At 46.9% G+C, this 12,587-nt stretch overlaps 1 protein-coding gene across 1 annotated transcript in view; it reads right to left on the reverse strand.

The window, feature by feature from the left end:
* Positions 1–12,397, reverse strand: part of PDCD7 (programmed cell death 7) — a 132,914-nt gene extending 120,517 nt beyond the window's left edge. The window contains exon 1 of the mRNA XM_086958042.1: positions 9,631–12,397. Coding sequence (XP_086814168.1) covers positions 9,631–12,318 — 2,688 coding nt within the window. The 5' untranslated portion in view covers positions 12,319–12,397. The remainder of the gene's footprint in view (positions 1–9,630) is intronic.
* Between the last annotated feature and the right edge of the window lie 190 nt (positions 12,398–12,587).

The raw sequence follows: 12,587 nt of genomic DNA on the forward strand, positions 1-12,587 counted from the left end.
GCTGTGGTTGGCCCGGAAGCCAGACTGCGAGGGGTCGAGGGATCCGTTCGTCTCGAGGAAGGCGGCCAGCTGCTTGTTGACGGTCTTCTCGATGACTTTTGGAGGAAACGGGAGCAGCGAGATGGGGCGGTAGTTTTTGAGGTCGGTGGGGTCAGCCGATGGCTTCTTGAGTAGAGCGCTGAGTTTGGCGTGCTTCCAGCTCTCTGGGAAGGTAGCGGTGTCGAAGGATGTGGTGATGATGTCCCGCAGGTGGGGTGCGATGACAGCGTCGGCCTTGTTGAAGACGTGGTGAGGGCAGGGGTCGGTCGGAGATCCGGAGTGGATGGAGTTCATCGTGCGGACAGTGTCTTCGGTGCTGATCGGAGTCCAGGCGCGGAGGGTGGTGGTGGGGGGCGGTGGTTCGGTCGTGGTGTTCGTCGGTTGAGTGCTGAAGCTGTTGTGTATGTCCGCGATCTTGTTGTAGAAGTGGGAGGCGAGGGAGTTGCAAAGGTCTTGCGAAGGGGTGATGTCGTTGTTTCCGGCGTTGGGGTTGGAGAGCTCTTTGACGATGTTGAAGAGTTCTTTGCTGTTGTGTGCGTTGTTGTCCAGTCGTTCCTTGAATGCAGTTTTCTTGGTGGCGCGGATGAGTTGGTGGTGTTTTCGGGTGGCGAGCTTGAGGGCAGTCATGTTGTCTGGTGTTGGGTCTCTGTGCCAGGTTCTCTCGAGGGCTCGGCAGTTCTTCTTGGAGCTCTTGAGTTCGTCCGTGAACCATGGGGCTTTCTTGCTACCGGGTCTGCTGGGCGGGGTCCTCAGGGGGGCGAGCTCGTCTGCGCAGTCGCTGATCCACTTCGTGAGGTTGGTGGCCGCCTGGCTAGGGTTCGTTGTGCTGGTGGGAGGGTTCATGCTCAGGGAGGACGCGAGCTGGTCGGCTGTGATCTTGTTCCAGCTCCTGCGTGCAGCCTGTTGCTGGTGGTGGTGGATCGTGGTCCTTGCGAAGCTGAAGTGGACGCAGCTGTGGTCCGTCCAGTGGAGTCCGGTGGCGTGGCTGAAGGCGATGTCCTTGCTGGATGAGAAGACGGGGTCGAGTGTGTGTCCGGCGTAGTGGGTGGGGGTGGTCACCAGTTGCTTGAGACCCAGGTTTCCGAGGTTGTCCAGCAGGGTGGTGGTGTTGCAGTCGTTGTTGTTCTCCATGTGGAAGTTGAGGTCCCCGAGGAGGATGTAGTCGGCGGAGCAGAGGGCGTGCGGGCTGATGAAGTCGGCGATGTCTTCGCTGAATTGTGTGCGTTGTCCCGGGTGTCTGTAGATGATTTGTCTATGAGGGTGGTCTTGGGGTTGATGTGGACCTGAAAGTGCAGGTGCTCGGCGGTTGCGAGGGTGTCGTCGGTGTTGGTCGTGATGCGGATGGTGTTCTTGTGGACGATGGCGATGCCTCCTCCGGTGTGGTTGATGCGGTCCCTCCTGATGATCTTGTAGCCGTCTGGGATGGCGATGGCGATGGCTATGTCGGGCGCTGAGGAGGCGTTCATCCAGGTTTCCGTGAGGAAGGCGACGTCTGGTGACGTTGTGTCGAGCAGGTTCCAGAGCTCGATGGCATGTCTGTGAACGGAGCGGGTGTTGAGCAGGATGCACTTCAGGTGGTCGCTGCTGTTGCTCGTCGAGGTCTTGAGCACTGCTGGAGTGATGCAGGTCCGGATGCAGGTGAACTTGCAGGCGTTGCAGCAGAAGGGTCCGTGGGTGCGTCTCGGGTTGGCTCGGTAGCAGCCCGGGAGTCGGCCGGCGTTGAGGGCGTTGAGTTCGGTGGCGTCGTAGGTCCGGCGGGTGGGCTGGTGGCGGCGGGGGCCAGGGGTTCTGGCACTGGGCGCGGTCAAGGCGCGGACGGGCGCAGACGGGCTTACCTTAAGCGCACCTTCGGCGCTCAGTCGGCGCTCCCGCTGCGCGCGTCCGCTGCGCGGTCGCTGAGGGGGCATCATAAGTAGGAGCCGGGAGGGAGGGTCAGCGGGGAGGCGGGAGGATACGGCTTGCATAGGAATTCCCTTTTAAAGTGAAAGGCCTGACGTTTTATCAGGGAACCAAGAATGCTCATCGAGTATAGACAAATACATGCTGAAGAATGGATTGTTAATTTTCAAGTTAAAAAATAAAAACAAAAGATAATAACAGTAATTTGGGGGGGGAAAGACCTATATTACAGTAGGCTTGCGCTGTGTTTTCGAAATCTCTTCTATCATAAAAACAAAACTCTTAAAAAGGGGCATAGAGCACACCAATCACTTATCTTCCTTTTTCATTAGTTGGCTTCCACGTGGCATTACTAACCATAAGCTGGCTTTAAAGTAACTCCCACGTCTCTCTGGTTTCATTGGTCAGCACCTCCTGCTCACCTTAGTCTTCTCCTGGGCTTGGAGTCGAGTCTTCTGTTGCCGCAGAGCCTGTCCCAAGTACTGTTTCCCGTGAGCAGTGTCCTTACACTGCAGTCTCCCTTTATTTACTTTCCAATATATACTCTTTGCGTGCATGTCTCTGCTATCCCTATCGTTCAGCCCCGCTTATAATGCAGTGTATGTTAACTCGTATGCTTTCTACTGAAACCGAGCAAACAGGGAGCGTACTTCATTGTTAAATATTTTGGAGTGTACCTTCCACCATTATATTTAACACACGCCTATGGTGATGCATCTATGCTGCTTACTACCTTTGACAACATTGGCAGCCAAATATTGACATTGCCGCTCTTTGTTTTGCGTAATACTTCAGACTGCGGGGTGCAGTTCATCTGAAAAGTGAGCCATGACTGCCACCTTGTGGATCACTAGTAAATTTCACACAAATGGTAAAAAACATTGATGTCTTGTTTTCCACTCTGGTTAGTTGTATCATAATATAATTATATAGCGCGTATTGCCCCTGACGAGGTGTTGAAGCACTTTACAACACACACTGCTCCAGTAACTAAGGTAAGTTGTTAATTAATTAAGTGATTAGTGTTGCCTATTGGGATCAATCATATGCTCAAGGAAAACTATTCATATATTTACTCATGCTTCTTTTTGCAAGATTACATTAATAGTAGTAGGTTGTGGTCATCTTTCTGCGTGCTCACTACTTATATGAGGAATGAAAAAATAAGAGAAGCAGTAATGATTTTGAGATACGAGTAAGACAATAGATAGAACAGAATATAACATTTTGTTGTGCAGAGCTATTTGGCCTTGTTTATGTTATTTTATTGTTGTAAAGCAGCCTTGGCTGCTTCACAACATGGCTTAAAGTGAACAAAAACAGGCATTTGCAATGCAAAATGTCTCACATTTACGAGAATTGAGCTATTGGCACTGCAAATGACAATGCTTTTTATTTAGGTGTGGTTTTTAAAACAGAAAAATAAAAGGCATTGTAATTTACAATGCCAATAGCTTAAACCCTCGCAAATGCGAGACCTATTGCATTGCAAATGTGTTCGGGCCCGTGCTATAAAATTTTGTATAAAGTGTTGGGAGAGCGCATGCCCAGCCTGCAACAGCAGGCAGGACAAAGCTATTTGAGAAAATAGTGACCAGAGGCCGTAATTAAAGCCTACCGAGTAACCACACATAACAGGTGGTATCGCCATGGGAGGTAACAAAATTAGACTAGGCTGTACAAAGGAGGGACTACTAAGCCTATTGACCAATGAACAGCCACAGTTTACAGTGGACAATGACACAAGGCAATCCAAAAATAAGGGAGGAGCATCAAGTCCCTACCTGAATACAGCATGCCTCGCAGAGCAGCGCATACGCTACCCAGGCTCGACCTAAAAAGTGCTATGAAGTGGTAAACGCTGGCTCCGCCATAGACCTTTTTATGTTTACTTTGAGCTATGTCGCAAAGCACCCTGCGATGCTGTGCAACATCTTTAGGAGAACAATGACAAAGCCAATAGAACTCACATAGGTAAAACATATTGATTGTGCCAATGCTTGTTTATTGGAGGCCTCCTTTAATAAATCAATCCATCAAGTATTTTTAAAGCGCACTACTTACCCGCTAGGATCTCAAGGCGCTGAGGGATGGGGGGGGGGGAGAGCTGCTACTGTTCGAAGAGCCTGGTTTTGAGGAGTCTTCTGAAGGTCAGAAGGTCTTGGGTCTGCCGTAGGCGGATGGGTAGAGTGTTACATGTCTTGGCGGAGAGGTGAGAGAATGATCTGCTACCGGCGGTCACTCTTCGGATACGGGGGACAGTGGCGAGGGCGTGATCGGCTGAGCGGAGTTGACAGGTGGGGGTGTAGAAGCGGAGTCGGCTGTTGAGGTACGCTGGTCCATTGTTGTGGAGTGCTTTGTGTGCGTGGGTGAGGAGCTTGAAGGTAATCCTCTTGCTAACAGGGAGCCAGTGCAGGTCTCTCAGGTGAGGTGTGATGTGGCTGCGGCGGGGGATGTCAAGCAAAAGGGGTGCGGAGGCATCTGAATAGGTTGGAGCCGTTCAATACCCTCCGCATGCTCCGCAGTATCTACAAGTGGATCCCCACCGAAACAAGGACAGTCACCCAGGCCCTCGTCAGCAGCTGATTGGACTACGGAAACGCCCTCTACGCAGGAGCCTCGGCCAAACTCCAGAAACTGCTCCAACGCATCCAGAACACCTCCGCACGCCTGATCCTCGACATCCACCGCCGCAGCCACATCACACTGCACCTGAGAGACCTGCACTGGCTCCCCGTTAGCAAGAGGATAACCTTCAAGCTCCTCACCCACGCACACAAAGGCCACCAGGAGTCGTCCCAGGCCGAGGGCATGGATTCGAGGATGAGGACCTCCGTCTTGTCCGAGTTCAGCTTCAATCGGCTGTTTCTCATCCATTCGGCCATGGTCTTCATTCCTTCGTGGAGGTTGGTTTTGGCGGTGAGGGGTCTTTGGTGAGGGAGAGGATCAGCTGGGTGTCATCGGCGTAGGAGATGATGTTGAGGTCGTGCAGTCGGGCGACGTGGGCGGGCGGTGCCATGTTGATGTTGAACAGCGTTGGGATGAGCCCTGGGCTATGCCGCAGATGATCTTGGTGGCTTCTGAGCTGAAAAGGGGGGGGGGGGGAGGGGGAGGTGGACGCTCTGTGTTCTGCCAGAGAGGAAGGAGGTTGTTCAGTCCAGGGCCTTCCCTTGGATCCCAGCATCGTGGAGGCGTGTTCGTAGTGTGCGGTGGCAGACAGTGTCGAAGGCGGCTGACAGGTCTAGGAGGATGAGGGCCGCGGTTTCTCCGTGGTCTAGCAGGGTCCTGATGTCGTTGGTGGCGGCGATGAGGACAGTTTCAGTGCTGTGGTTGCTGCGGGACCCGGATTGGGACTGGGACGGGTCCAGTGTGCTGTTTTCCTAGAGGAATCTGGTCAGTTGTTTGTTGACGGCCTTCTCATTGACCTTCACTGGGAATGGGAGCAGGGAGATAGTTCAAAAGTGTTTAATGCATGCTAAGTCTACGACCTTCAACTGGTGCAGATTTATGACTTTAAAGAATTCACATAAGGTTACCAAAGAATGCCTGGACACTATATTTCTGGTAAACTAATGAGAATTACATTTTTTACAGTGGAAATGTGCAGAGCAAATGCAAATCACTTGTTAAAACGTTTTTATCCATGGGAAAATATGTTTCAGCATGCAGAAACTCCTTTCCCTACACTCTACATATTTTTTAAGGGGGGGGGGGGGCTCTCCCACTCTGGAAAACGCTTTCAGCCTATCCTTGTCAAGAGTACACTTTCAACATTTTCAAGAGCTGGAAAGGGGTTGCTGAGTTAAGTACTTTATGGGTGTACAGAAAACTCATGGGGCATTCCAGTCTTGGGAATCCTACTTCCAGTCCACATGTGCTTTCACCAACATCTGCATGCCAGTAAATCCACTTAACAGCTCAAAACCAACTTCTGCACAGGTAACCCAAACTTAAATGAATAAGCAGGTTTACGAATCAGGATGATAACATTTTGACTTTGGCAAGACCTTGCAGAGTTCATCTAGTTGTGAAACGCAAACCAGTCATTGATCTAGCGCTTGGTATATGCTCACAATGATGGCAAAGAAGGGAAGTAAGGCACGATTAAATGATTTGCTTAATAATTACACAATGTGGTCAAGTGAAGGAGGAAAGAGTATGAGAGACTCGCTGATCCTTAGTTAGCAACCATAGGCATTGGGTGCAAATGAAATCTGACTTCATTTACATAAACTATTTGGGAAATCAACATAATGTGATGAAAAAAACTGCCCTAATGGAGACCGTTTATAAGCAGAGCCTGACAAAATTCAAAAGATATGACATAACTAGAACTCTGGTATGTTCTGAATCTGGTAGAAATGTGGCATAACTCGTAAACCTGCTAAAATTCAAACTGACATAAACCCTGAGATAATCAAAGAGGGATATTCTCACAGTTAGGATATAAGGAGAATGCTGCCATAGTACGTCACCTCACTGCGTGGCACTAAATGAGACCAGTGGATTTCTATACAGGACACAGATTTCTGAAGCATCCTGTCTTTGGCAAATAGCGATTTTACAGAATTCACATCCTTGTCATTACAAGCAAAACATAAGAAGAGTGGCCAAGGCGTATTGAAGAACACTCCGAATTGTTACAACAGAAAACCTTGGACACAACCTCAAAAATACACATATTTGGGGTTTCATCATGTTAGCGTGAAAACAATAGATAACCTATCTAAATAGGAGAGGCTCTCAAGAATTCCAGTGGAACAACAGATCACAATTCAAAAACAAACTACCAACTCCTAAACAATGACAGGATGCCCAGACCAACTCAAATGTATAAATCAATTAATAAACCTACCTAGGCAACACACTGTACCCTTCCAGGATGCTTGTCTGAAATGTAAGTAAATCAACTCTATAACTGTCAAACCCACACCTGAGAGATTGCATATTTGATAACATCTGATAATTTAGATATACTATTTGTTAGTGAAACCTGATTCTCCCCCATCGTCCCACCTTCATTTGAAATCCTAGTAACACATGAAATGTAGTTATGGACTCTCAATTCTTTGAACGTGTATAGGAAAATACAAAACCAATTAAAAACCATAACACAGTTTCGAATAACACATTTCCCACACCAAAACATTATACTACACTGCTGGACCACATCAATGAACTCCTCACCTCTTCATATGAGATTTCAATATCTCTTTAGGCATCTGCAAAACCCCACTTTCATCAAAACTAAAATAAATCTATTCGCTGCATGATTTCTCAACTTGATCTTGCTCAACTTACCTCTCAACTGGCACACAACAAAGGAAAGAAACAGAATCTAAATCTACCTCCAAAACTGTATTAGCCTAAAAAAAATGCCAAACGTGGCACGACAAAAAAAACACAATACTTTTCTACACATTTTATGCTGAGCTTCATATACAAGCTAATCAAAAATGACAATAATTATAAGACAAGTAAAAGACATCTCAGTTCCTCGACTATCTGAAAATCTTGGCGCAATCACAAGAGAAATGTAAAGGCCTTAATCCATTGAAAGTATATCCAACATCTATATTGTGACTCCCTTAAACACGGTCAACAAACCTATTCTACTAGCATAGAATTCAAAGAGAACCCACCAAACTAAGCACCAGCAACAACAAAAAACATTTGAACAAACTTCAATTTCCCCATAGGAGCAGAGAAACATCCATAGAGACCTAATTTTCCTTGCAAAGACAACTGCCTTAAAAATCATATCAATGAAGCCTTGAACCTTCCAAAACATTGAAATTCAAACTAGAAACTGAACATCCCAAGCTTGACTCTTATTGCAACAAGTAGCGCCATCTACTTATCTGATAACATACTAGAAATATGTAGGAGATTAAACAAACACATCCAATCAGCAATTCAGTCAAATATACCACAAAACAACACTTACATGGTCTTCTATTCAACTACATGAATGTAGTCATTATTGGCCCCGCCCACCCTCCATCATATTCAGATAACCTTATCTCAGCAAACCTGATAAAACCTTGTGCCCAGAACACAGCATCCTTAATCCTCACGTCACCAGGTCCTCCTCAAAATGTGGCCATATCACACCTTTAAATGGAGAAAAAACCTAACCTAATAGGGAATTCCAGAACACAAGACCAGGTATTCAAACTTTCCTTTACTAGGAAATTCACAGAACAGGTAGCCTCAATGTAACTTCTAGCACTTAAATCCAAGAATGATCCCCTAAAGTCTTTCCAATCTAGATTTAAGAACATATATTTATTCAGATCAGGCATACCGCTTCTAAAATGTTAAGTACTACAAGGATAAATCCTTGTTCCCTCTCTTTGCAATATCTGCATCTAACAGTATAGTCTGATGCGCCGCAAAAAGAAATGTTTGGTAGCCAATCAATGTGCATAGGGTAGTAAATTTGATCAAATATTGCAATCCAGCAAACTTAACATTCTCGAAAACACAAATTGGATGAGCGCACACTCCCTGAAACAGTTTCCAGACAAATATAATTTCTTCTCTATTTTAAAGAATCCTGACCTCCAGTCCCCAAAAATGACTTGTAAGTCTCACATCTAGACATTTCACTCATCATGACCTGCCTTTTTTTACTTACTCACTGGTTTTATTTTTTAACAAAAAATAGCTATGGTGCCTCACGTTTTCAAACGTATAAAAAAAAATGCCTCCTTCCAACTACTTCTACTCAGAAAATTCAAATCGACTATTCCACCCTCAGACTACAGAGTGGCTTTACAAGCCCTGGTATTCATTCCTAAATTGTGGCAATTCAATTTTAGCCAGGCTCCACAAACCTGCCCTCCTTCCTCTTCCGGCCATTCTCTGCACAGAAATAAGCCTTTACGATGCTAAGAAATTGGAGGGCATTCCTTACCTTCTGACAGACCTACAGTGGCTTCGCTTTCAAACTAATTACAGTTTCAAACTGGCTAGTGCCACACAAGGTTTTGCATCCCAGCTACCTGAAAAGCAAACTCTGCACCACTGAAGAAGAAAGACAGTAGAAGTAAATTACGCCTCCTACTTGATATCCAGAAAGTAAAAAACTTCTAAACTCGAAACAGGCCTTCGCCTGCTGAGCATCAAGATTCTGGAACACTTAACAAAGCAATCTCGCACTAAGCGCAAACTTTCTGCATTTCCAGAAGTACCCCTGCTAAACCAATAACCTAATAGTGCACCCCAGTCTGTTGCACTGCCTTATAAATTGGTAAAGGTCTATTGCCCATGTCACCAGGTTACCACTGACAAACATCCCTAATAAATAGTTTTTTAAAAAATACATCACTTCAATTCACATATTTTGAAGCTCTATTGATATGTTGTGACACTGAAAATATCCTGCGTCTAGTCTGTTTTCAAGTTTACTAGAGGGGTTTACTGTAAGCCCACAAAGTTGTAACCGGGATCTAAAACTGACTGCATATTAATGGTAGTATGGTTTGTTTTCGTTAGAGGGAATTATGCATCATTAAACAACAACAAGCGTATGAGGAAAAGTACACATAAGTGATCTGCGAACCCCAATTCTGACAACTACTGCTGAAAGTTTTGTTGGGTGTGCACATCTTCAAAGCACAGATCGGAGTGAACAAACAAAGTGACCCCTAATTATATTTTAAATGCAGCTAAGACAGAAGTACATACCCTTTTCTTCTCGTGCACCTCCTGAATACACTTCATTCTCCACTTATCAATCTTAGCTTCCCTTTCAGCTGCCCTCGCGGCTTCCTCTTTTTTAACCGGCGTCTCTTGTTTCTCTCTTTGTTTACGAAGTCTTTTCTTCCGAATCTTCTCCAATTTTTTTTTCACCCCTTCAATATATCCGGGACGATTAAGAGCTTTCATTTTGTCCTGCAGTTCCTTGTGGATGGTAGCTGCTTGTAGGTAAACCTCAGACCAAACTTGTTCGTTCTCTGCGTTTTCTTGTAACAACTGGCAGACTGTCCTGAGTTCCCACACCAACTTTTGGCAGCCAAGTACAAGGTCACGGGCCTCAGCTATGGCCGGCGTCCCTGCAGATTTTGTCTGGTGTAGGTGATTCTGCCTTCTGTTTGCCAAAAACGTTGAGATCCATATCTCATCTTGCTTTCGCTGAATACATTCATCGTCCTGCTGACTTGCAACCCCACTATTAACCACTTTGGTACAAACAAGAGGAGAACCAAGGTTCTGAAAATGCTCAGCATTTGGAGGCCACTGCCTTGGGGCCATGCATGGTGGGAATGGGTGTTCAGCTTGCACTTCTGGCCTGCCTGGTTCAGGCAAGCGATTGATAAATTGCAAGGGTGGCATTCCCGGATGGGAAAACCGATGGTCATCTTGTGCTGGGGATTTGTTAGCATATGGAAGTTGGTAATTTCCTTGAACAGACTGCACCTCGGGAGTGAGAGATGGAGCGCCATATTTTATGGTAATGCTGTCTGAATAGGGAAACTGCTGGCTGTTTTGAAGAGGAGGTCTGTCTAAATGAGGGAACTGCTGGTTCGTCTGCACCACTGACTTCTCCTGGTGAGGCATCGAGCTGTAGCTCTGAATTGATGCCTTCTCTGCATTAGCTGTGGGATGACCACTTTGTGCCAATGAACCTTCATTTTGCGCAGGTATCCTCTGAGGCGCAGACAAGGTGATAGATTGCCGTTGTGCAGTCTCCTGTACCATTAACTGGGGGATATTATGCATTTGTAGCTTATCTGACTGAGGCAAGTGAATGTTACCATGAATTTGTGCACTATTTGGCTTAGGAAATTGAGTAATTGCCTGCATTTGTGATTCGTTTGAATATTTAAAAGAATTACTAGCTTGTACTGGTAAGCTACTACCTTCTGCAAACAGCTGGTCTGGCTGTTTAAGGTGCGCAGGATGGCCTTGAAATGGCACATTACCTATATGCGTAAATGAAGGTGGATCCTTTCTTGGCACACTGTTTGAATGGGTGTATGAAGTGTGACCTGGCACATTAGCCCGATCTGGATTGGGTAGTGGACAGTTACCCTGACTCTGAATGACAGGCGGCAGCCAGGACGGAGAACTGTCATGCATTTGCACCCTAACTGGCTGCAATGATGGTGGATAACTAATCCGTGGTGCACTTACTTGTTGAGAGACCAGAGATTCACCCCCCAGTGGCACAGCTGGGCCAGTACCACCGGTTCTTTCAGAACCTTGTTGATGGACTGGATCTGAGCTAACAAGACACTGAGCCGCTGGGGAGGTAGATGGGAGTGCAGCACTATACGGAGGCCTCTCTGAAAAGTTTAAACCCTGAAACATTGTATGGGAAACTGCTCCTTTTGGATCTGAATCCATCCGTGTGTTCTGTAACGCTGATCCACTACGGTGTAAGTCTTCAGGTGGGTTTCCCAAAGACCTACCAGTAGGGAATGTAGGCACCCTGTTGTCCAGGGACAGGTTGGTATTGAACGTTTGCTGAAGATAAGGAGCCAAACCAGACGAGTCTTTGGTGTGCAATGGTGGGTGTAACTCGGAGCGTTGTGTCTGCTCGTATGAACCTCCATGGCGTTGGATCTGCTGAAAAGTAGGTTGCTCGGGCTGCTTGAGATCTGTGGTTCTCATGAACTCCTGTTTTGGACACGGCTGACCTGGCCGGCCCTCAAATGTAGTGTCACTCGGATGTTCTTTTATAAAAGCCCCACTCCGAAAATGGTTGGTGGGTTCAGGGGACTGCGACTGAAAAGAGGACGACGAAGACTGCTGCCTGGGAAAGGGCGTCTCTTTATATCGCTGCTGAAAGCTCGGGTCTTGCAGCTGCTGATCAGAAGAGGACCCCGCAGCCTGCTGACAATGGGGCCTCAAAAACTGGCCATGATAAGTAGGCATCCGAGGCTGCGCAAGAGAAGGGCACTGGGGCTGCGCTTGCTGAAAGGTAGATCCCCATGGCTGTCGGTGCTGATGGGGTCCTGGTTGATCGTGGGACTTCTGAAAGGGCGAACCATGCGTTTGTTGTTGCTGTAAAGAGTACCTCTGATCCTGGGATACCGCTTGAAACTGCTGATGGGAAGTGCCATGTGGCAGACTTTTCTGAAAGGAAGACACCTGGGGCTGAAATTGCTGAAAAGCACCAGCTTCAGCCTGCTGATATTGTGGCCCTTTGGTTTGTGACTGTTGAAAGCAAGGCGTCTGAGATTGAGGCGTGGGACCGGGGTGTAGTAGACCCTGCTGAGCCGGTGCACTGTAGAGGTGCGGTGGTTGATAAGGTCCACGAGGCTGGGTTAGTTGAGAGTGATGACCAAGGACCTGGGAGTGGTAGTTGGGCTCCTGGGCTTGATATATTGGCCATTGCTCTCTCCCCGCAGGAGGCGGGGGCCTCTCCATAGCGTACAAGACCCTGTATGCTCAATGCTCATCTATCTGTCATCACGAACAGCGTAGTATCCCATAGAATGAGAAACAGGAAGGACTAGAACAACTTCCGTCATGACATCGAAACGTGGCGGCCATCTTGGAACGGGTTCCTTCGAATATACACATTTCAAGCAATCTAACGGAGTAAAACATTTTCGTTATGAATGTATAAATTATTCAGCTGAATCAGACCATTTGTGTGCTCGAATGTATTTTTTATTTACATGCTTCAATTCGTA

The sequence above is a fragment of the Lissotriton vulgaris genome, chromosome 2_1, assembly GCF_964263255.1.
Source record: "Lissotriton vulgaris chromosome 2_1, aLisVul1.2, whole genome shotgun sequence".
Classification (NCBI taxonomy): Eukaryota; Metazoa; Chordata; class Amphibia; order Caudata; family Salamandridae; genus Lissotriton; species Lissotriton vulgaris.